The sequence below is a fragment of the Epinephelus lanceolatus genome, chromosome 7, assembly GCF_041903045.1.
Source record: "Epinephelus lanceolatus isolate andai-2023 chromosome 7, ASM4190304v1, whole genome shotgun sequence".
NCBI classification, from domain to species: Eukaryota; Metazoa; Chordata; class Actinopteri; order Perciformes; family Serranidae; genus Epinephelus; species Epinephelus lanceolatus.
Genome location: NC_135740.1, coordinates 20476795 through 20501464, shown reverse-complemented (window position 1 = coordinate 20501464; position 24670 = coordinate 20476795). Strand labels below are relative to the sequence as shown.

At 40.8% G+C, this 24670-nt stretch overlaps 3 protein-coding genes across 3 annotated transcripts; all 3 read left to right on the top strand.

Moving 5' to 3' along the window:
- Positions 1–309: 309 nt before the first annotated feature.
- On the top strand, positions 310–5275 carry gdf9 (growth differentiation factor 9). Its single transcript, XM_033633262.2, has 2 exons — positions 310–769; positions 4221–5275. The coding sequence occupies exons 1-2, from the start codon at positions 406–408 to the stop codon at positions 5144–5146; spliced, it is 1290 nt and encodes a 429-aa protein (XP_033489153.1). The 5' UTR covers positions 310–405; the 3' UTR covers positions 5147–5275.
- Positions 5276–7310: 2035 nt separating this feature from the next.
- On the top strand, positions 7311–11204 carry uqcrq (ubiquinol-cytochrome c reductase, complex III subunit VII). The gene is made up of 3 exons (XM_033632751.2): positions 7311–7389; positions 8419–8579; positions 11022–11204. Exons 2-3 carry the CDS (start codon positions 8426–8428, stop codon positions 11114–11116), a joined length of 249 nt encoding a protein of 82 aa, XP_033488642.1. The 5' UTR covers positions 7311–7389; positions 8419–8425; the 3' UTR covers positions 11117–11204.
- Positions 11205–13721: 2517 nt separating this feature from the next.
- hspa4b (heat shock protein 4b) lies at positions 13722–23366 on the top strand. Its single transcript, XM_033633700.2, has 19 exons — positions 13722–14009; positions 14623–14680; positions 14897–15037; positions 16033–16155; positions 17224–17323; positions 17461–17594; positions 17696–17940; positions 18056–18132; positions 18242–18393; positions 18544–18650; positions 18741–18874; positions 19175–19359; positions 19461–19556; positions 20571–20726; positions 20844–20969; positions 21084–21191; positions 21285–21404; positions 21489–21650; positions 22820–23366. The coding sequence occupies exons 1-19, from the start codon at positions 13903–13905 to the stop codon at positions 23024–23026; spliced, it is 2538 nt and encodes an 845-aa protein (XP_033489591.1). The 5' UTR covers positions 13722–13902; the 3' UTR covers positions 23027–23366.
- The last annotated feature ends 1304 nt before the right edge of the window (positions 23367–24670 follow it).

Genomic DNA, 24670 nt, shown 5'->3' with positions numbered 1-24670 from the left:
TAACCTGACTTCCCTTTTTTTATGGGACTCTACTTTTTAAATCTTATTTTCTATCTTATTGTGAATATAACCGGAAATGACTACTTTATTTACTACTTTTATTACAGAATTAATTCAAGTTTTACATTAAAAATATTGTCCACGACCTAACAATGCTATCATTTAAAACTAGTCTCTTGTGGTTTTTTTTAAATTAAATAATTTATTAATTGACTGTGTTACGATGACTGAACAAGTCCTAAGTTCTCTGGTCTTTTTCCTGATGAAGTAATATGAGTGAGTTGATTGCCCACACCTGCGTGTGTTGATCAGCGGCAGCACGTGCGTGGTCCTGTTTACCTCGAGCTCTCAACGGAGAGTCTCTCTAAGTTTTGTCTTGTTTCGTTGTTTATAATAGAAAAACAAATGCTGATGTCAGCCGTCCTTCGTTATTTCCGCACGGTTTTCCTGCTGCTGCTGGTCACCTGCAGCTGCCCGCTTTTCAGATCCTCCCTGGCTGCCTCCAATGCGCTGCACAACCTGGGCGACTTCACCTACCCTTACAGCAGCATCTTCTCCCCGCTGCTCAAAGCCCTGTCAGAGCACGGAGGGTCGAGGTGGAGCCCAGGACTAAGGAAAAAGATGAAACCTGAGCACAAGTACATGAAATATCTGACGGAGGTGTATAAGAAGTCCTCCAGAGTGCAGAGGAGTGTGGACGGGAATAAAGTCTACAACACAGTCCGACTGATCAAGCCCCAGGATGAATGCCTTGCACTAAGTAATAAAGGTGAGCAAGTAAAACAGCGCATCTGACTGTGCATTGCCTCACACACAATGCAACACATAAAGCCTTCACAGTGCTGAGGCTAGATGGTAAATTAAATGATTAAAACTGGAATTCCTCTTCAAATATACCATAATATGACACCCACTACATTTTATTAAAAAATGAAGATAAAGGGTAACTAGGTCACTTTTTTAAAGCTGTAGTGGGATAAAACTGTATTACAAACTGCTTTGGTGTCATAGACCTCCAAATTCATTGTGCTTTGATTTGTCATATAACTAACTGTTTATTTGTTTGGTGAATTGCATTTAAAATCAATTTTCTATCACCTTGACTTGCACAGAAAACCTGAGACTGGCTGTGATTATTCTAGTGTAGGTGTTCATGAGGGGCATACAATGAAGTTGCAATGTGTAGTCTGCTATTTTGTCTGTAGGACAGTTTACCTCAAAATCATACATCATACTTATTTTGTGGCTGACCTTACATGCTATTTGTTAATGTAGATTGTTTTGGTGTGAGTTGTTGGAGATATCAGCCGTAGAGATGTTTGCCTTCTCTCAGATATAATGGATCTAGCTGGCACTCAGCTTGTGGTGCTCAAGGCGTCAAAAAATACATTTGAAACACTCAACAGCAATGTCTCTTTACAGAAATCATGACCTGGTTACTCAGGATAATCCACAGACCTTGTTGTGAGCAGTTTCATGTCGGAACTATTTTCTTTCTACTGACCTACACCCACCAATGGTATCACAGCACAGAGGGAAGCGTGCATCTACTCGTGGACAAGAGGCTCCTGCTCATGACAGTGTGAGATGTAAACATATATGGCGTCCTCCTCGGCTGAGCTGTAACATTAGCTAACTCAGTGGTGCTAGGTGAGCTAGCAGTAGATGCACACTTCCTTCTGTGGTCTGATGCAGTTGGTGGGAGTGGTAAGGTAGAAAATACTTCTTACATGAAACTGCTCACAACAAGGTCTGTGGATTATCTTGAGTAACTGGATCATGATTTCTGTAAAGAGACATTGCTGTTGAGGTTTTTTTTAAATGTATTTTTTGTCACCTGAGCACCACAAGCTGAGTGCCATCTAGTTCCATTATATTAAAGCAAAGGCAGATATCTCTACCGTCTATTTCCAACACTCACACCAAAACAATCTGAAAACAGAGGGCAGTGTTTTGCCTCATTTTCCAGGTTGAATGACATTTTTCTTTAAAACTGTGTGAAGAGGTGCGTTTGTCCACATTTAGGAGGTGTGTCAGTGATGTGTATGTAAATTGAATTCTGGTAGAACTTCACTTATTGTATAATTTCTGCTTTAAATTTTACAATTGCATTGGCAATCTAAACATATGATACAATAAAGTCCCTTTTAGCTGAAGTGAGTTAGGTTAAACCCAGCAGTATTAAAAGGCATTGTGACTGTATAAATCAACAGGGTGTTCAATGCACCACTGTTTTTGTTCAAACAAACATTTTTCTATGTTTTGTCATGGCTGAATGCAGCCAAGTTTTAATCGCAACATTAGTGGGGTCATGATGACACTGGTGTGTCAGATATTGGTGAGGTGTTAGACTGAAATGTGTGTGTGTGGTGTGGTGTGTGTATGTAGGACATTACAGCACTCAAATAAAAAGCTGCTTGTCTTTTGGTCCTTTTAACAGATTTGACTAATTCTCAGACAAACACATTAAAGTTGGTTTAAAAGGATGTTATTTTCAGCCCTGTGATGTCACTTTAAATATTTTATTAAAACTGCAAAAGATATTTTAAAAATTTTAGTGATGAAGAAACGCTATGTAAATTTAGTTGCAATGTGGGTACATTTGGTACTAAATTATCTGTTCTACACTGCTCAAAAAAGAAAATGAAGGGAACGCTTAATCGTCACCGTCACAGTGTAACACCAAGCCAGTTAAACTTCAGGCATATCAATCTGTCCATTTAGGAAGCACAAGTGATTGTGAATCAGTTTCAGCTGCTTTTGTGCAAATGAAAGTGACAACAGGTGCAACTGAGAGGACAAAGCAAGACAATCCCTAAAAAGGGAATGGTTTCACATGTGGTGGCCACAGACAGTTGCTCTCCCCTTCTCCCTCCTGACTGATTCTTCTTTAGTTTTGTGTTCTGCTAGTGTCCTTGTCACTACTGGTAGCATGAGGCGGTACCTGCAGCCCAGTCAGGTTGCACAGGTAGTCCAGCTCCTCCAGGATGGCACATCCATACGTGCGGTCGCAAGAAGGTTTGCTGTGTCTCCCAGCACAGTGTCAAGAGCATGGAGGAGACACCAGGAGACCAGCCGTTACACCGAGAGAGCTGGACAGGGCTGTAGAAGGGCATCAACCCAGCAGGGTGGCGTGAGGGCCTGACGTCCTCTAGTGGGACCTGTGTTCACATCCCAGCACCGTGCAGCCCGACACGCATTCGCCAGAGAAAACCAGAATTGGCAGGTCCGCCATTGGCGCCCTGTTCTCTTCACAGATGAGAGCAGGTTCACACTTTATGCTGCCTGTAACATCATCCAACATGACCAGTTTGGCTGCGGGTCAGTGGTGGCCTAGCGAGGCATATATCCTTGGAGGGTCACACAGACCTCCATGTCATAGCCAACAGTACCCTGACTGCTGTTTGGTACCGGGATGAAATCCTCAGAGCGATTGTCAGACCTTACGTTGGTGCAGTGGGCCCTGGGTTCCTCCTGGTGCAGGACAAAGCCTGGCCCTTCATTTTTTTTGAGCAGTGTATTTTTGAATCTTGCTTTTGTACAACGTTTGAAATAAAAGGAGAGAAACAGGATATCTCACAACGGACCGGTTCGATCAAAACTGGCATTTTGACCTGTGGTGTCTGGATACTTCACCCCATGACCATTTGTGTAGTAATTATTCACCCTGTGTTGTGCTGAATTCGTGAAGAAAACTTTGTTTTTCTCACATGCCTCCACAGTGATCCAAAAATAGAGATAATTCTTGATGAATTGGAAGTCATGGGTGACTGCTTTTAACAACAGCGCTGTACTGAAACATTAATTTACAAACTCTCAATTTGTGCAGTTTAATCCAAGTCTCATTTATCCAGTTGGATGCTCAGTACTTCCAAAACATACAGCCCTTTCTGATGATGGGGAACTGAACCGAAAGTGAAACTTATCTATGCTCTCTTCAAAGCCAGACTCCTTTGACCAAAACAGTAATTATAGTTTTAAGTATTCTTCACGAATTCATCACAGCATGGGGTGAGTAATCGATACACAAATGATAATTTGGGGGTGAAGTATTCCTTTAAAATTCATGTGTTGTAAAGGCATCAGTGACATTATGCTCTTATGTGTACAAGACGGACATATTTGTTCTGGTTAATTAGAAGTAATTGTACTCATGAATATGTGGACATTTGTGAGGCTGACATGTAATGTTGACACTTTTTTCTCATATTATCTTTCAGAGAGTTTTATGCAGGATCTCTCCTACAGCCTTGATCAAGTCAGAAGAAAAGAACAGCTCCTGAAGTCGGCCCTCTTGTACAGTTTTGACCACGACCATGTATCACCTGTTAACTCCGTGTGCTACCTCAGCCTCAAAGAGCAGGAGCACTCAAACCAGTGTCGGCTGTGTCCTGGTGTCCACCACACTGTGAACTTCACAGTCAATGCAGAAAGGCGGAGCAGGAGGGACTGGCTGGAGGTTGACGTCACCACGTTTCTCCGGCCTCTCTTAAAGTTTCAAAAGAAGAACATACACCTGTTCATCAACGTCACCTGCCCAGATGGTGATGGACACAAAGGCCCGCTGAAGTTCACCCTGAGGTCTCCTCCTCTGCTTCTTTATCTCAATGACACCAGCAAAGTTGCCCACCAGAGGTTTCTGGTCAGTGCCAAAGCAGGTCAAAGGCCAGCCACTGCGGCGAACACATTTCACAAGCAGATGGTTTTCAAACCAGAGCAGAGGGCTGGGCGAAAGAGGAGATGGAAGAGGGAATCTTCAAAGATTAAACGAGGCGATAAAAGTCTGGATATCCACCTGCCTGAGCTTCTTCCAAGCTCTGAGTTCCCGACAAGCGACTGTGCCTTGTATGATTTCAGGGTGCGATTCAGCCAGCTCAAACTGGACCACTGGATTGTTTTTCCACCAAAGTACAACCCCAGGTACTGCAGAGGCATCTGCCCCAGGACCATGGGCTTCATCTACGGCTCACCTGTCCACACCATGGTGCAGAACATCATCTATGAGAAGCTCGACTCCTCTGTGCCCAGGCCCTCATGCATCCCCTCCCATTACAGCCCTCTGAGTGTCATGATCTTTGAAGAGGACGGCTCCTATGTCTACAAGGAGTTTGAAGACATGGTTGCCACCAGGTGCACATGTCGCTAAGCCAGCCACCAACATGTCTGTTCTGTTTTCCTCCTTTTTTACAGGCTGAACAGAACATCACCACAACCCTCGTCAACAGTCATCACAGGTGGACTCTATCCAAGTGTTGGATATTCTGACCAGGTTCAGTGATTTCATACATCTATAAAATCGTTGTGCATGAAGTTTGATCTGGAGCAGGTGTGTTTACTTAATCAAGTGTGTTTACTTAAACAAAAAGTATTTTATCCTTGTGAAAAATATGGGAACGTGACATTTATTTCCTTTTTGTTATGGCATGATGAGAGAGGACACCAGTGCATCCTTTTCTTCAGCTTTACTGTTAGCGGCATAGTATTGAATCGAACACACTTGTAGAAGGAAAATTAGTGTTGTATGATTTTGCATATTTTTTTAAGTTAGTTTTCTGTTAACTTATTTTGGGTGCGTTGTCTGTCATTATCCTTTGATTTAACACAATGGCCAAGTTTTAAGTAGCCCTGTTCTGGACAAAAGATGGAAAAAGCAGTCACAAACTCTTAACAAACCTTTTACATATCGTTTTATTCCTGGGGATTACAAACAGCTGTCTGAGAGGCAGCTGTCTTCATAATGTCCAGAATGAAAGTTGTCAAGGTTTCAGTGTGTATTTATTACCTCTGGTCACCGCGTGACTGCATAGGTATGAACTGAGGTCATACTTATGAAATTGTACTGGTTAATTGTGACGAAATGCATGTCATGTCTATTTATGCAAATTGAATGAATTCACTGTGTGTCTGTGATCAGCTTAGCGATATTCCAAAGAGTGAAAATATGTAGACGGAAAAGTTGGAAAATAAAAATAACATGCATAAATGTTGTTTGATTTAGTTTTGGCAGTAGATCCGCTTGGTTGTACCTGCTGCCCCCCTCACAGTTCCTTCTGTGATACATGTCAAACAGAAAACTTGAGTTGAATAGTAGCTTACGATGCTAATAGAAAGGCCTCTAATGTCAACCTCTGATTATGGTTCTTGATGACCTCTGAATAGTCTTGGCATACTGTAGTCTAATAAGTAAAGTAAGTAAGTCTAAAAAGTATCATTAAGTAAATTAAATGAATAAATAAATACAGGAATAAATAAATACTCTATTTATGCATTTATTTATTTCCATATTTATTTAACATATATTTAATCATTTATTCTTTTTTTGACTTAATACATGTACGTATGCATATTTCAGCATTATTTATTCCTGTATTTTTTCATGTATTTATTTCAGTAAGATTCCTGTATTTCTGAAAATCTTTTTATTTATTTATGGATTGATACTTAAGCCATTTTTTGTCCCCCATAATCTATCCAATAACCTATAATTAACAACATCTCCAATTGTTCCCTTTCTTTAAGTGTGAAGAAGTAGATTTCTGAAGTAAAACCATCATGTTTTCAGGCTACCATGCTGCTTTAAAATCATAACTTATGCTTTTGTGTGCCACCCTGTCATATTATCTTTGGACCCGAAATTTAGTTTGGTATGCGTTTTCAATTTCTCCTAGCTACATAGGATCAGTAGGGACTGATAAGTATTAAAAGAACTAAACATTGTCAACAATGATAAAGTCCCAGTGTCCTCAAAGGAGTACTTTGTAATTAACAGCATCTTATCTTGTTACTGGTGCTAAAAGTGGTCACATTTGTTGCCATATCAAACTACAAACATTATTCATTACCTTCCTTTACTACAATGTAAATTACAGAATCTGTCTTGAGAGATGAAGTGTATTGTGCTCTTACTACCACTAGATAGCACAAAAAAAGTGTCCATGAACGAGGACAGCAGGTCTAAGTTAAGTAGAATGATGTATAAGGTGCAGTAAACTCAAAATGTGATGTCCTCATATGTGGGCACTGGGTCTCATGATGATAAAACACTTTTAGTCTTTTTGACACTTAAAAAATATTTAAATGTTGCACTGAGTCCATGACAGCCACAATAGCCATAATAGGTTACATTATTTCATGAATTTATGACTGAATTACTTTTAAAAAGCTTTATTTGTATTTACACGTATGGTCTATAGAACATAGATGGTCATGAGACATGAGATCAAGCATGCGTTTATCTGATATGGGTCATATTTGATATTATCTGCAGTGTGACGTAACTCCAGTCCACCAGGTGGCGGTAACGCCCTCAGTGTTAGCAGCCAACCGCCGCGTGAATAAAAAGGAAGGACGCCGGAACTTCAGCAGGGAACACTGTCGAGAAGCAGCACGGTAAGCTTCAATGTCACGGTTTTAACGGCGCGGTTTTGCTTCCTTTAGCTTTTATCACCAAATTATTTGCGATATATCTACTTTATAGTAGTAAGTGTGACACAGTTTAGCCCTTTATCGTTTAAACGACCGCGTTATCGTGCCGGTTAAGGAAGACGTTCAAGGACCTTAGCAGCATTTAGCTAACACGGCTAACCGACCTGTGCTCCATAAATGTAGCTTAGGGTTGTTGTGTGGTTTCGCAATCATGTATCTAAAGTTAGATAATCTGGCACCTGAATCGGGTTTTTTTGCGTGACAGTTAATGCATGGAAGCAGGATTAAACAACGTTATTACGCTTTTAGTAACGTTACACACGGAGTCTTATGTCACTGCAACATCTGTAATGACTGAGGGGGGTTGTTGATATTAACTGTTAACTGCCATTAACTACGTCTGTAAAACAAGACATCGAGTAATACTACAATGTCGATATTTTGGTGTTATTGTAAGGTTTACTATTGATGCTTTTACAAAGTAATTAGGCTAGTAGGACACATACTCTTATGAAAACATAATATCCAGCAAGCCATGCACAGAGACGCACAACCTACCTTTTTAGATCATAGTTAAAAATTAATGTAAAAAAAAAAAAATAACACTAGTGCCCATGGTAGATTTATTTTCTCATGCTTTTATTGCTAGATTGTGACCATAGAAATACAAACCGATGATTATGACAGATGCTTGTCAGTTCTGTGCATAAACAGACAGCCCAAACAGTAAACATTTTTTGTTTACTTGCCCTAATAGGTCAGCTGGGGAAAAAAGGGGGTTGTATTACATAGTCACACTAAAATTACAGTATGGATGTATTTCTTTTTACTAGATACATTAAAAAGAGTGTTGCCCTGAGCTGTATGAGTGTCACAATAAATGCTTCAACTATTTGGACTATTTGCATATTGTGCAACTCATGAAAACATATTTTCTGCTAGAGGCTGCCTGTTAATTTACCATATGTAAATGGCTTGTTGTTGTTGTTTCAGATCAAACATGGGCCACCGCTTCGGAGACTTGGCCAAGGTCAGGCATATAATCACATACAGCCTGTCCCCCTTTGAGCAGAGGGCTTTCCCCAACTACTTCTCCAAGGGAATCCCCAATGTGTGGAGACGGTTCACAGCCTCTTTCTTCAAAGTTGCCCCCCGTAAGTTTTTAAATTTCTATTCTGTATATCAGTATTACACATTCAGAGCTAGTACCAATAATATCCTTGCATTATATGTTTATTATCATTTACACTGCCTTATGATGTTACAAGAAATAAACTGAGAGAAACTAAATGTTATTATAAAAATTGTAATAGAATAACGACATAGAAAGTAAAAATATAGAATGAGAAATATAGGTTCAAATAATTGGCAAGAGCTTTGCACAACATTTTGTCAGCCTGTATGAAAACCTTTAATTTTTGATTGAGCTGGTTCACAATGCTACAATTATTTTAACTTGATGTATTTTATCAGAAGTTACAATTTTATCTCTGTTCAAATGTTTTACAGCTAAAGTAGGAGTGGATGATGTGGACAACACCCTGTATCACTTAATATTAAATTGTACTTTGTGATAATGACACATCAATATTATATATTAATCACATTTATACAGAAATCATATAACGTCTAGGTTCATCATTAGAAGTGCCTGGGTGTTGAGTTGGGCTGGTGCTGGGCTGATGATACTCCTATTACCTACTTTGACCCCAGCTTCTGTTGTAGTCTCAAGGATAAGTCATAGTGATCAGCAAAAAGAGCTGACAGATTTTTGACACAGCAATGCTTAAAGCACCAAATGACAAGTGCATACCCCAAGGTGCTGGCAGCACATGTCTTTCCTGTACCTTTTGTTAACATACTTTTTCAGTTATGTTCAAATCAAGATTTTTAATAATTCAGTAATATTGTACTTAATAACATAAAATTATTTTTTGTTTTTTGCCTCTGTGCCAGCAACAGCTGTGGCCAGAGGCAGCAAGGGCCCCATGAAATCCATTTTTTCCAGAAGCCATTTTATTTATTTTCCCCTCAGATTTAGTTTTTTCCATTTTAATTTTCCAGAACTCGTGTTTTACATTTTTTTATCATCAGAATGAGTGTCTAATCATGTGGTGGATGAGTTCACTTTCAATGGTTCAATATGGAAATATTCAAAATTTAGTGAAAATGATGTAACACATCATTGGACATTTTTTAAATCAAAGAAGTGCTTCAAGACAGTTACAAAACAAAACAAAACAATCAATCCCTTTGCTTCACATTGCTCTGCTCTTAATTTAGCCATAAGTGTAGGGTTTTTTTTTTTTTTGGGGTGTCTCAAAGGGCTTCTTTCACATGACTGCAGGGCCCAACAATAATGTTCATTGTCACATTTTTTACCAGCAACCCAACATCAAAGAATAAACTAATATCCCTCACAGTTCAGTGGGATTTCTTAATTTAGGCTATAAGGGACGTGGGTAACGTGTTTTATATATCCTGTGAATATTATCCAATTAATGTTATGTCTGTATATGTATTTTGTATGTACGCTATATTAACATCTTATTTTGAAAAGCAGATGTCTCATTTGTATCCTGGGCCAATAAATTACAGGTCAGAGTAGGGGAGCACTCCAACTTTTGCAGAAGTTGGTTTGACCACAGAGATGTGAGTGATGGCTAGCTTGAAGCAGAAACATCAGACGCTGCCTCTGGACCACCCGAGAAGCACAGGAGGACAGGATTTCACCTAGCTTGGCTGGCCAAGAAAAAGACTGTAGTCAAGCTAACCGTCACTCACATCGCTGTGATCAAACCAGCCGACACTAAAGTTGAAGACAGACACAGGCAGAGCAAAGTTTCAGCAGCAGCTGACTTAATGTTCCTCGGTGCCAGCGGCTCTGCTATTGTGTGTGAAGCACCTAGACAGTGACACAGAAGCAGCAAGCCCATAAATAACACCAAATCATGGCAGTTCAGCTTTTTGTTTGTTTTTTTGGCTTTGGGCTGTGCAAAAAAATAAAGCTCATATAGTTTTAGGGATACATTTAATTTTTTTTGTTATTATTACATTCTGTGATCCCATCCCTGTTTCCTGCATCACAGAAATCATAGGGCCCTTTATGTTTCTGGTTGTTTGTCCATCTGTCCATCCCATTCTCATGAAAGCAATATTTCAGGAATGCCTTGAGGGGGTTTCTTCACATTTGGTACCTATGTCCCCTTGAACCCAAGGATGGACTGATCAGAATTTTGTGGTCAAAGGTCACTGCGACCTCACAAAACATGTTTTTGCCATAACTTAAGAATTCATACGTAATTATGACCAAACTTCACACAAATGTCTCGTATCCAAAGGGTCAACGGTCATCTTCACTTTAGGACATCATGTTCTGCAAAAACATTTTTCTGGCCGTTACTAAACGTCATTACTCAGGAACAAATTTAGAGAAGTGGTTAGGATTTTTTTCATGATCTCTGCAGGCATAATGATATTTTTTAAAAATTTAGGATTTTACTCCTGGCCTTTATTCCACACCAAGTTGTGGCTGCATACAGTGAAACAGAGTGATGGTCCTGGTGCTGATTTGTTTTCTAATCTTGCTTTTGCAGCAATGACCCTCATGTACCTGACATACACCTGGGGCAACAGCGTCCACGAGCAGGGCAAGAGGAAGAATCTTGCTGACTTTGAGAATGAAGAGTAAAATCCTACCACCTTTCTGAAAGCTGCCCTCTGTTATTGTTTCCAACTCTGTATGTTTCACCAATAAAGACAAAAGATATTTATGTGAAGTAAGTCTAGAGTGATTTAATTCAGCCAACTCTTTCAATGTGGTTGTCTACTTAATAGCATAGTTACAGTGTAAGTTTAATTAGTTATAGCGTTAAGTTATAGTTTTAAAAAAGAAAGTCAACCAGCGTCACTGATGTGAAGCAGTTTTGTGAGGAGGAGTTGGCCAATTCCCACCAGGCCAATGTGTGGGACTCATCAGCAGTTACAGAAAACGTTCGGTTGAAGATATTTCTGCTCAGGGGGTCACACCAGGCTCTGAAAGTGCAGTGTGAACTACACATAATTTTCCAAAGATATAAAAATAATGTTGCAGCACTGTCACGGTGCAACATTACCTTTTTTGTCCACCAGCCAAATGGCTCATCATTATTCAAATTGGGTACTGAGTAGCAGGTGGCACCCTCAGCCACTAGTGTGTGAATGTGTGTGATTTGGTGAGTGTGATATGTAGGGTAAAAAGTGCTTTAAATGGTTGGAAGAACAGAGAAGTGCTATACAAGTGCAGTCCATTCACTTTACAGATTACTATTGTTTTTTGGGGTTTTTTTTGGCTGGTGAGTGAAGCAAGTCTACTAGGCTGCATTTGGCCAGTGGATGGTGCTAAGTTTGTATCTTAGGCACTGTACGTACAGTAGTAGATGGGGCTCATATGTGGAGGTAGACCACACGCGGAAGGATTACTGCAGGCCTTTCGGACACAGACACAGAGAAACTCAAAAAGATTGCAAAAGAAGCAAAACAATCACAAAGAGACACAAAATGACCAATAAGAGATTGAATGCCTTTACAGTAAGACTCCTGACATGTTCCACCCACTCAAACACCATTGCAGACCCCCCCTCATGGCAACAGTACTTCCCAATGGCAGTGGCCCCCCAGCAGAAAAAAGCACCATGCCACACTACAAAAACTGTTTAGAAAAGGCCTGTGGAGTGTTACAAAAAGCTCAAGGTGTCGACCTGGCTTCTAAATTTCCCATGTCCCAATCTGCTCAAGGATTCTTGTGATGTGCCAGAACCCCAGATGTACCCCTAATCCAAGATAGGGCCTCCTTAGATCGGACTTGGCTCTGACCTGTCGAGGCTTGGACACAGGATCTCTGGGAGTGTCCTGTGGTGTCTGGCACCAGGGCACTGGTGGCAGATCCATTTAGTCCAGTGGGTTTTGAGGTGGGTTAATGGCACGTGCCACAGATGCTCAATCAGATTGGGATCTGGGGAATTTGGAGGCCAGGTTGACACTTTGAAGTCTTTGTCACATTCCTTGGGCCACTCCTTAGCGATGTTTGCGGTGTGGCATGGTGCATTATCCTGCTGGGGGGCCACTGCCTTTGGGGAGTACTGTTGCCATGAGGGGGGATACTTGGTCTGCAATGGTGTCTGAGTGGGTGGAACATGCCAGCTGGTATCCACATGAATGCCAGAACTAAAGGTTTCCCAGCAGAACAATGCGTTGGAACAAAATAATCAAAGTTATTCACTCCAGCTGTCAGTGGTTTAAATGTTTTGGCTGATTGGTGTATATAAAATATAAGGGGGAAAACAACCACAGAGACACATAAAAAACTGCTACTAAAGCCTAGTTCACAATACACGATTTTCACGCCGATTTTGACACTGCAGAGGATCTTGAGAGCCACCTTGGGTCGGAGGTGAGTCAGCAGATTGTCTGCCATGATGAATGTGTGAACAAGCCTACGAGCAAGTCGCCCTCTCGTCTGCGACTGGGACTGGATATCTGGCATGCTAGAAAACTGGAGAAGTCTGACACGACTGACCAAGAGCATCAGCCAGTGAGAGGTGGGACGGAAGAAATGTGGGAGGACAAGCAGGCAAGCAACAACAACAATGGCAGCATCCACAGGATCAGGAGCTGTCAGACATCCATATTGTCAAGTAAAGTTTAGCGCCGGGGAACTTCATAATTTCCTGTTTTTTCATGCTTGACAAAACGTAGTTTGGTGATGTCACCACATTATCTGGGGCTCTGTCAGCGAGGGCTCGGTGGAGAAATCCTGTGGTGTGCACACGCAGGTTGTAACGCAATTGGTGAGAGTCCTGATGACAGATACACACGTCGCCAGGTATGAACATGCAAAAGATTATGATAGTCTCCGCGGCTCAAGACTGCCAGTCGTGTAATGTGAACTCAACAACAACTTTAACAGCTACAAAATCTGTGTCTTGCTCCTATGGAAGAGAGGGGGTGGGGGCCTTTTGCATATCTGTGCCCAGGAGCACATTGTCTCATAATCCGCCCATGAAGCCACAGCATGTCGGGCAGACACTGGATTACCAGGTGACCCACTACAGGTTTATATCATCATAACATGTATAATATTGTATCATAATGTGGGAAAGAAATGGACATAGCAGCTTCATGTGTACATTTACAGATTTAAACCTGCTGCTGTAATACCTCCGTTTGCCTCTAGGGGCGCATGATAACAGCGTCTCGTGCTCCGCAGTCGGATGCTATTGGTCGCGCGGACAGAGAAAATTCCTGAACGCTCTCACGCATCAGCCGGCGCACCGCATGCTGCTACCCAGCTTCATGGAACAAGAACAAGGGTGTATCACCGTCCGCTGACTGAGACCCACTGTAGCTGCTGCTGTCACTTTTAGCACTGAGCTGTCTCTCTGTTCTTCCTCGTCATTTCTGTACTCTAACGTTGCACTGTTCAGTTAGCTAGTGAAGATGTCAGTCGTCGGATTTGACGTCGGGTTCTTGAACTGCTATGTAGCGGTAGCCAGAGCCGGGGGGATTGAAACTGTCGCCAATGAATACAGCGACCGAAGTACACCGTAAGTACAGTTAGGTACATTATTCTGTGTGATTTGTGTTGTTTTGTTTGCTCTGATAGCGGGCACGGAGTATGGACGAACCTACTTTTGTCCATCAAAAAAAGCTAACATTGCTACGTAGCTAGTTAGCATGCTAACGTATTTCACAACAGGAAACGGCATGTGAGTGCTAAAGCTAATGGTAGCTGCAGCGGAACCATTGTGAATAGAAAGACATCTTGTACCGCTTCGCATGACGAAATGGTTCGTCTGGTGTCTTACTACAGTGATGAGGTCGCAGTAACATAAAGATTAATAGCTGACCTGCTCAGTCAGGTTTGGGATTATTTTTTTACTGCAGGCATGAATGAGCGCATGATGGGAGGAGGCCGGATCGTGGCTGTCAAACGGCTTGATCAGTCTATTGTACCTCATTTTCAGATCCATAATTCATAAACGACACCGATAAAGGAGTGTAGAATACAAATTTGCAAACATTAAAAAAATATTAAGTGAAATCGCCATCATGACCATCAATTACTATTTTACTACTGGTTACATGAATCTTATATGAAACTGCATCATTATAAAAATATTGTGTGAGACAGGCCTGAATTGTGTTTTATGTTTTTAGAGCATGTGTTTCCTTTGGCCCTCGGAATCGATCGATCGGTGCTGCTGCTAAAAGCCAGGTATGTTTACATGGAAAGTGGTGGGACACAGTATACCTCATTACTAACCTGACAAAAGAGGGACATTTGTTTCCACTACACGTTAAGTATGAGCATGAACAACACTAGGTATAGGTGCACGAATCAAATTCAGCAGCAACAGCCAACAAGTTTCTAAGAGTTGAACGCATAATTTGCTGAGGCATGCAGGTGTTTCACAGAGTGTTTCTTTTTCAGGTCGTCACAAACTGCAAGAACACAGTCCAAGGGTTCAAGAGATTTCATGGCAGGGCGTTTTCGGATCCATATGTGCAACGCCTCAAAAACAGTTTGGTCTATGATATTGCACAAATGCCCACAGGAACAACTGGCATCAAGGTAAGGAAAGAATAAAGAACATTCACAGTTAAAGCGAAACGTAACAGCCCAGACACACTGCATATACCTCCCAGTATTCACTCTAAGAGACCTGTAATGATTCCCATATCTTGTGATCATCTGGCCAGCCAACTCAGATAATTAAAAATCTGCCAAATTAATTTTACTGTCAGAGAAAAGAAACACTCCTTAGGCACTTTCTGTCAGTGCATGGATAAGAGTCTTTATTCAGCTGGGCATACTTGTGGTTTTAAACAATAACTGGTTAAACTTCACAGTGACTCATCAGGGCAGAGATAATAAAGACAGACTGATTACACATGGTAATCTATAGAGACAGTACATCGGAGGTAGACATTTTCTCATCACACCGACAAATGCAAAAAAAAACCACACTTTCACATCAATATTAAGATGTTACTACAATCACTGATATTGTTATTAAAGTGGTTTACAGTCTTTTTTAGACCTGAATATCCTTTGTGCTTGAAAGACCAAATAAGTTTTTTTCTCTGTTTTGTGGTGTCTGTTTGGCTCTTATTAATTTAGATTTAAGACAAAGGTTTAATGCCAGGAAGCACTAAAAGCTTGTACATGAACACCATTTTATGGCACCCATGATGCAGCACGTGCACCTCTTGAAGTTGTGAAATGTCTGTCTGTGTCATCACATGCTGACCCAAGACAGTTTGAACTGTAGTCTTGATGAGACAGTGTTAGCGATACTATTACGACTGACTGAGAGACATTGCCACCTGCAAACATAAGTTACAGTCAATGTTAAATGAGCTGCAAGTTTGGAAATGCAAATTAATATTTACCTGGATTTGCCATGTGATTTAATAATTTTTTTTTTTTTTTTTTTACTTTTGGCCAGAGGTTGAGGCAGATAGATAGTTTTTCAGTCCATTATCATCCAGTCACCTGCTGCACAGAACAAAGTGGATAACATCTAGATCATTGTAACAGTCTTTTATTTCCGACAATTTTCACAGGTGACATACATGGAGGAAGAGAAGGTGTTCAGCATCGAACAGGTCACTGCAATGCTGCTGACCAAGCTGAAGGAGACTGCGGAGCACGCACTCAAGAAGCCTGTGGCAGACTGTGTTGTGTCTGTAAGTGTTACATATTACTGCACACGTTCTGATGCTGTTTTTGTATGTGATATGTAGAGGGGATATGTTTATGTATGTATGGAAATATGTAGTCCCCGCCAGCATAGAACAGCTTAAAGGGGAACACCACCTAATTTAAGATTTCCCATGTTATTTCCATAGTTGAGCAAAGTTCAATTACTATTTTTCCAAAGCCAAAAACCAGAGAAGTAAGTCTCCAACTTGTGATGTCATAGGGTATAAATTCTGGAGCTGCTCCATAGACTTAATCATAATGTTTATTTACAATAACTTATGGGTTGAGTTTCTGGTCTACCACAGACTTGGTTGGTTAGTGTGTTAGGTAAAGAGGAGCAAATATTCAAATATAGCATACACTTGCGCTGATAATGATTTTTTAGGTGGCAAAAATACACTTGCTTCGGCCCCGTCCCCAGCAGCTCAGTGCTTAGCTTCCACGCCAGTAGATTTGGTTTATCAAAGATGCTAGCTAAATAACACAGTACATAAAATCAACACAGTAGAAAGGTGAGATAAATCAGACCACAGTTAACTATATATCTTTAAACACTACAATTACGACTGAAAATGTCAAATGACATGACCTGGAAGTGATTGTTGTTGTTATCATGATGTCACCATGATACAGTCCATAGACAATGATGGTTTTGTGGACCCTTTGTTGTAGTGTTCTCAGTTGTGAACAGAAAATGTACCCATATACTCAAAACATTCCTGTGGGTGCTCTCAGTGTCATCCCGATGACATCACAAATATGAGTTTAAGCCCTCTAGCTTTTGGATTTTGAAGAGAGCTGTTCACGTTTACTGATATGTTAGACCCTCTTGGGACATAAGAATAACATGTATACATTTTGAAAATTGGTGTAGTTCGCCTTTTAAATGCTCTACCCACACTGTTACCTGTTACCAGTAATACTAGTCCACAGAGTTTGGTGACATCATGAATTCCATGCACTTCAGCCTGTCTGGAGGTCTAGTCAGGCAGGTTAATTGAAACCAATTTAACAAAATGAGTCTATTTCAAATGTTCTTCTGTTGAAACCAGGTTCCCTGTTACTACACTGATGCTGAGAGGAGATCAGTAGTAGATGCTGCTCAGATTGCTGGTCTCAACTGTCTGAGGCTCATGAATGAGACGACTGCAGGTCTGTACTTGTCTTTCTGGGGCAGGGCTTGGGCAAGGATGTGCATGTTACTGATTGTGGACTGCCAAAATGCACATGTTGACATTGATTCCAGTCAGTTTTTACATCACTTAATAATTTAATAATTTTCCCTCCAGTTGCATTGGCGTATGGGATCTATAAACAGGATCTCCCTGCTCCTGAGGAGAAGGCCAGGAATGTGGTGTTTGTGGACCTGGGCCATTCTGGATACCAGACATCCGTGTGTGCCTTTAATAAGGGCAAACTCAAGGTGCGTAGCTAAATTAGCCTCCTGAACATTCAATGTTAATGTAGGGGAAGCTTTGTGTCATTCTTTGATCTCGCTCTTGCCCTCTTCTACTTCTCTCTCAGGTTCTTTCTACAGCTTGTGACCCAGAGTTGGGAGGAAAGGACTTTGATGAGGTACTGGTGAGGCACTTCTGTGAGGAATTTTCCAAGAAGTACAAGCTTGATGTCAAGTCAAAGCCGAGGGCTCTGGTCAGGCTCTACCAGGAGTGTGAAAAACTGAAGAAACTGATGAGCGCCAACTCCTCTGACCTGCCACTTAACATCGAGTGCTTCATGAATGACATTGATGTCACTGGAAAACTGAACAGGTAGACCAACAAGGAATGATTTGTTGTTTTTAGTATGCATGATTCACATCTGCTGTGGGGTATTTTAAATTTCCTCTTAAAGCCTAAGTCATGTTCTCTTTTTCTCTTGCATAAGGGGTCAGTTTGAAGAGATGTGTGCTGATATTTTTGCCCGAGTTGAGGCTCCGCTGCAGAGTCTGCTGGAACACACCAGTGAGTGTTATTTTCTTCAGTTGTCTTTCTTATTAATTCAGTTAAATAACTTAATGTATGTTGGTTTCTTGGTTTGTGTGATAATAAAACTGTGCTCTTGTTCCATAAGAACTGAAAAAGGAAGATGTCTATGCAGTAGAGATCGTCGGGGGAGCCTCCAGAATCCCAGCCGTCAAAGAGAGAATCAGCAAATTCTTCGGGAAGGAACTGAGCACCACACTGAATGCTGACGAAGCTGTGGCCAGAGGATGTGCCCTGCAGGTATATGACACTTAGTATCAAACTGGTCTCCGCCTGCACCCATGCTCACCAGAGTCGTCACGTCAGTGCTTGAATAAGCATTTGTTGATGTGAAAGGGATGTTTTTAGATTAAATGTTTTACTATGACTACCCTGGCTGTGTCTCCACAGTGTGCAATACTGTCACCTGCCTTCAAAGTGCGTGAATTCTCCATCACAGATGTTGTTCCCTATCCCATCTCCTTGAAGTGGCATTCTGCTGCAGAGGAAGGTCTGAGGTAAAAAAAAATGTTTTGATCATTATTTTCCCCATCTCTGGTCTTGTTTATTGATTGTATTAGTTAATCTGATATATTAATTCATTGCAGTGATTGCGAGGTATTTCCTAAGAACCACGCAGCACCTTTCTCCAAAGTGCTGACCTTCTACCGGAGAGAGCCTTTTTCTTTGGAGGCCTACTACAATAACTCTAATGAGCTGCCCTACCCCGATCCCACCATCGGTAAGTAGCTAAAGCTTCCTAAGTGATGTCTGAACCCCATGGGATAGAAAGACTCCAAAACAAACATCCTGTCGTGATTCTGTCTACCTGGCAAATGGAAATCCAGTATTCACTCTCCTTTTAGTGCTGGTTATTACACACACTCCTGATTAAAATATAGAGGTTGATAAATGCGGTCAAATTGATGACCAAAAGCAAATTACTGATCTCACCTTCCAAGACCCACAGCATTACAAGAGGCCTTAAAGCTGTTTTACCTGCTTATTTAATTTTTATTACTCTTTTTTTTCTTACCACTAGGTCAGTTCATGATCCAGAAGGTTGTTCCACAGGCGTCTGGAGAGAGCTCCAAGGTGAAAGTCAAAGTGCGGGTGAACATCCACGGTATCTTCAGTGTGTCCAGCGCCTCCCTGGTTGAAGTGCAGAAGTGTGATGAGGCAGAGGAACCAATGGAGACGGAACAGGCCAATGACAAAGAGGGAGAGGTACGTAAGCCACAGCGGTGTTCTTTTTTTCCCCAAGTGTTCTTTCACACAGAGCATCAGAGAGTTGTACTTCATGTTTGTGTTTTGTTACTCCTCTGCAGAACAAGATGCAGACTGATCAGGATGAGCAGCAGAATCAGGGAGACGGTCAGAAAGAAACAGAAGAGAAGACGCCCCGTGAGAATGAGGAGATGGAGGTAAGATGCTCATTTTTTGTGTAAAGCATGATTTGTCCTGTAGTCCTGTAGGTCTTAACAAGGAGATACAGTTCGGTGACCAAAAGCAGTAAATTACTCACAGTAAATTAGGTGTTTGAGAAGCTCATAATTAGGTCGGGGTGATATGGCTAATAAACAATATGTTTTTTAGCTATGTGGCAATATACGATACATATCTTTAATTTCACATTTTTTCTAAAATAATATAACTGTTCAGTTTAACCCTTTGATGCCTGTGATCATACCACTGTGATCATACCAGCCAACTATCTGAATTTACAGGGAACACAGCTTGTCTGACATTTTAGAGGGCTTTTAGTTTAAAATTCTACATCAGCATGTCCTGATATTGTCTGAGTGACCCTCTGATGTGGTGTATTGTCATTTTAAAGTCATACTGGTCTGTGGAAATGTTTTCTTTATTGTTAAGTTTGAGTCATTATGCACACAATTGACATATTTTCTTTCTCGAAAACCCAGTTTGCAGGTGCTAGTTAGTTTTATTTGTATGTTCATTTTGTTTGACTTTTTGAATGAATGGGAAATTGAGTATCACGTTCATTGACAGCTCACTTTTATTCTGAAGTCAGTCCATACATGCTCTTTCTGTAATGCCTAGCATACACATGTACCTCAAAACAACTAGTTGGGTTAGTTTGACCGTCCTTTTCGAAGTGGAGGCCGGCTTGACTGCACTGGGTGGTGACTTAAGTGATGGAACAGACTGGTGTTACTGCTACCTTTTAGCAGCAATCGTTTTGTGGCATATTTTGCTGTAACAAGGGTTAGACATTTGAAAAAACTATGGTATAGTATAATACAATACCACTAATTACAGCCCAAAAGAAAGATGTGTTCACAAAGATGGGTTTAATGCAGAGTTAATCACTTGATTTTGTGAAATTGTTTATATATTTTAAAAAACTGTTGCATGTCCTGATTTGTTTTGAGTGATATTTTGAACCTAAGTGCCTATTTTTTTTGCCTATTTAGACGAGCACAGAGGAGGGCAAAGGCGAGAAGAAGTCTGACCAGCCTCCACAAGCCAAAAAGCCCAAAGTCAAAACAAAAGTGCTGGAGCTTCCAATTGAAAACAGTCCACAGTGGCAGCTAGCGGATGACATGCTCAATCTTTTTGTAGAAAATGAGGTAACTGAACTTTCAGCCATCACATACACACATTACAAAATCCATCCACCCATCCTTAATCACTCGTTCTATTTTGAAGTGTTTAGTGGTTACAGTTGCTGTTTGGATTCTCCTCAGGGTAAGATGATCATGCAGGACAAGCTGGAGAAGGAGAGGAATGACGCGAAGAATTATGTGGAGGAGTACGTGTACGACATGAGGGACAAACTACATGGGATGCTGGAGAAGTTTGTCAGTGAATCTGTGAGTAAAATATACCTACTGACTCATAAAGTGATCAAAGTCGGCCCCTTTATAATCACTGTCAACAGATTTGGCTTTCCTTTACGTGATATGAAATTGTATTTATATTTTCAGGACAGAGATGCCCTTTCTTTAAAACTGGAGGATACTGAAAACTGGCTGTATGAAGATGGTGAGGACCAACCCAAACAGGTGTACATTGACAAACTGGCAGAGTTAAAGGTAATTATCACTGTAGAAACAGCTTTTTTTTCCTCAGTTGTTTGGTTGACATTTTGATTTCATTAACTGACATGTATACTGTGTTCGCTGTAGAAACTTGGTCAGCCCATTCAGGAGAGGTATACAGAGGCAGAGGAGAGGCCTAAAGCATTTGAGGAGATGGGAAAACAAATCCAGCAGTACATGAAATTCGTGGAAGCATTCAAAATGAAGGTAAAGTTAAATGATTTTGGCATTTTTATTACAAATAAATGCAATGATGCCTGTGGTTATTAACACTACTACTCTGATTTCCAGGAGGAGCAGTACGACCATTTAGATGAGGCAGATGTCAACAAAGTGGACAAACTGACCAGTGAGGTAATGATGTGGATGAACAGCGCCATGAACCAGCAAAGCAAACAGAGCTTGACGGTGGATCCCTCTGTCAAAGTAAAAGACATTCAAGCAAAAACAAGGGTGAGTATCTACTCCATTAGAAAATACCAAAGTCTTGAGAAAAGTGACTACAGTGAATGACATTTAAAATAAAGAATCATTTGCATGTTATGGGTGACTTTTTTTTTTCCAACTGGACCCTATTGTCCCATGTTTTTTTTTGTCTAAGTGAGTTATGGAAACATTTTTTGAAACTGGTCCAGTATTGAGAGAGACCGCTGCAGCTGGCAGCCGCAAAACAAGCTGCAGCGCAACGTTGATGGGCAATAGTGCAAGGTCAATTTACGTCGACTGAAAGTGCTTGTTTTTGCCACTGACAGGCTCAGATGATCATTCTAAGTGTCTGACATTATAGAAAGCGCCCTATAAAGATAGACCTTTGGTGGTTAAAAAACAGTTTTTTTTTTTGTTGTTTTTTTTTGTTTCATTTTCAAAGTCAGCTGTAACAAATAAACTCACACAATCCATCTTGGTTTGTCTTTCTGCTGTCCCAACAATCACCAACTCTGGTTTGGTTGAAATAAACCTGCTAGCTCTATACACGCTAAAATGACTGTATATTTAAATGGAGTCTGGTGGGTTTGGCGATGGTGATTTGGGGCTGTTTATGGTTAAACTCAAATTATCATACTCTTTGTCAAAAAGGTCTTTGTTAAGATGGTTTCTATAAATTGTCAGACACTTATTTGAACCTGTCAGTTGCAAATCCAAGTATTTACTGTGGACGTGCATTGGCGTGGTTACATTGCAGCATGTTTTGTCGCTGTCGGCTGCAGCACTCTTGCTCAATACTAGACCAAGTTCAAAAATGATTATCTCCATTAGTCACTTAGACTCAAAGATATCGAAAAATTATGTCCAGGTTGAAAAATAACAATGTTGGCCTTTTACACAGTTGTATTAGTCCTTTAAATTGTAGACATCGTTTAACCTAAAGCAAAGCTGAACAGATGGTTAGCTAGATATAGCATTAATTCAGCTGCTACTACTTCTTAATGCACATATTCATTATAAATGTTAGTGTTGCAACATGAGAAACTGAGGTCAACTGTCTACAAGGAACATATTTGTAACGTGACCTGTATTATTTAGTGGGTCAGGACCAATTTGTAGATCTCACACACAACTGTAATTCTCTTAGGAAAACCATTATTAAAACTGTTATTGTCTCCTTTGTGTCATTTTTCTAGGAGTTGTTCTCAGCTTGTAACCCTATTGTGACCAAGCCCAAGCCCAAGGTGGAGCTTCCCAAGGAGGACACACCTGCAGAGCAGAACGGGCCTGTCAACGGACAAGAGAAACCCCAGGAAGAAACTGCAGACAAAGGAACGACCGACAACACAGGCAATCCCACCTCAGAGACCACAGAAAACAAGCCTGAAATGGACCTTGATTAAAGCAGCTTAACGCCTCCCTAAGCAAAGCTGAATGGGAGCTGGTTGTTGCAGATTGAGATGCAGCCTGGGTGTATATCAGAGCAGGTAAAGTGTTTCAGGAACTGCACTCCACAAAAAGCAGGCAGGGTGATTAGCACTCTGAGCCCAGCTCCTGGTGGTATCTCTGTCTGATGACATAGCATGCCCTCTCTCTTTCTGGATGACATAAATCAAAAGCCAGCCGCAATAAGCCTGTTTGACGATGAGCGCTGTACACATGATGGTATTTATTTCTGTTGTGTGCCCTGTAAGTGTTCTGGTCTGTGTCACAATATGGTTTTAATAAAGTTATTGAAAATCATTTCTGCCATCTTTATTACGTTGACCAAAGAGGTTTCACAAAGGCATTGCTTCTGTCCAGCTATGACTGAAGACACAAGATGTCCTTGGTCACATTTCTGGGAATCTGGGAGTTTTTATCACATGAACAAGAATTCACATTCCACATTAAACACATTTCACATACACACTATTTTTAAGTGACTGATTCCAATATTTTTAGACTAAGCATCTTCAATTGTACTATTTATAGCCATGTGGCTAAAATGAAAGGGTTTAACTAGTATAGGGAATGTGAACTTGATGTTAAATGTGGGCGTGGGCACCATCTTGTGATGCTCGCACTGTTACCTGTCAAGGTCAAGCAACAGACTTTGGACAAACTAATCACTATAAACAACATAACTCTATAGTCCATGGTTGAATTGCACACTCTAATGCACTTCCTGCACTCATGTACCTGAGCATCATCTTGTTTTTGGACAATTTGGTAATACAGATAACAGCATGTACCTCACAAGATGGTGCTTCGTCCCCAATGACGTGACACACCTTCACAATCTATTAGAAAACTATCCACATAATATAAATTGGTAAAAATAAGAATAAAACAAAAAATAATTGAACAGTTAAATGTCCAGTGTGTAGGACATAGAGGGGTATATTAGATTTAATGTATTTACTTCAGTGTATGATTACCTGAGATTAAGAATCACTGGGTTTTCGTCTACCTTGGAATGAGCTGTTTATATCTACATAGGGAGCGGGTCCTTGTCTATGGAGAAAGCCTTGTTGCACCGCCATGTTTCTACAGTAGCGCAGAATGGACAAACCAAACACTGGCTCTAGAGAGTGCCTTTAGCATTTTCATGTCGGCCTCCGTAGTTAGCAGGCCAGAGAAATAAGGTGAATGCACATGAAGTTATCAGAGAAAATAGATGAGCACACACCACAGGTGCTGGGCAAGTGGGCCGTCTGTGACATGCTGAAGAGTGTTGGAGAAACACAGATTTGTAATGTGAAACTATTTTAATAAGTGTTTTTATCAGTTTCAATCACCCGAGGTCTCATTTATAAAACAGTGCGTATGATCCTTACTAGAAATGTGCGTACAGACAAAAGCCAAAAATGGCATGCGCCACAAAAATATCTATTATTACTATTTCTACAATCAGGCTTCCACCTCATCATCTGCATCCCCAATTTCCTGTCTCCAAAATATTTGTAAGCATGGGTCAAAGTTTCTCCCATCAAGTCTGTTTTTATACATCACAATTTTTGCGTGGGAAATGGTGCATGTCACTTTCAGGCCTCGTTTTGTCCATA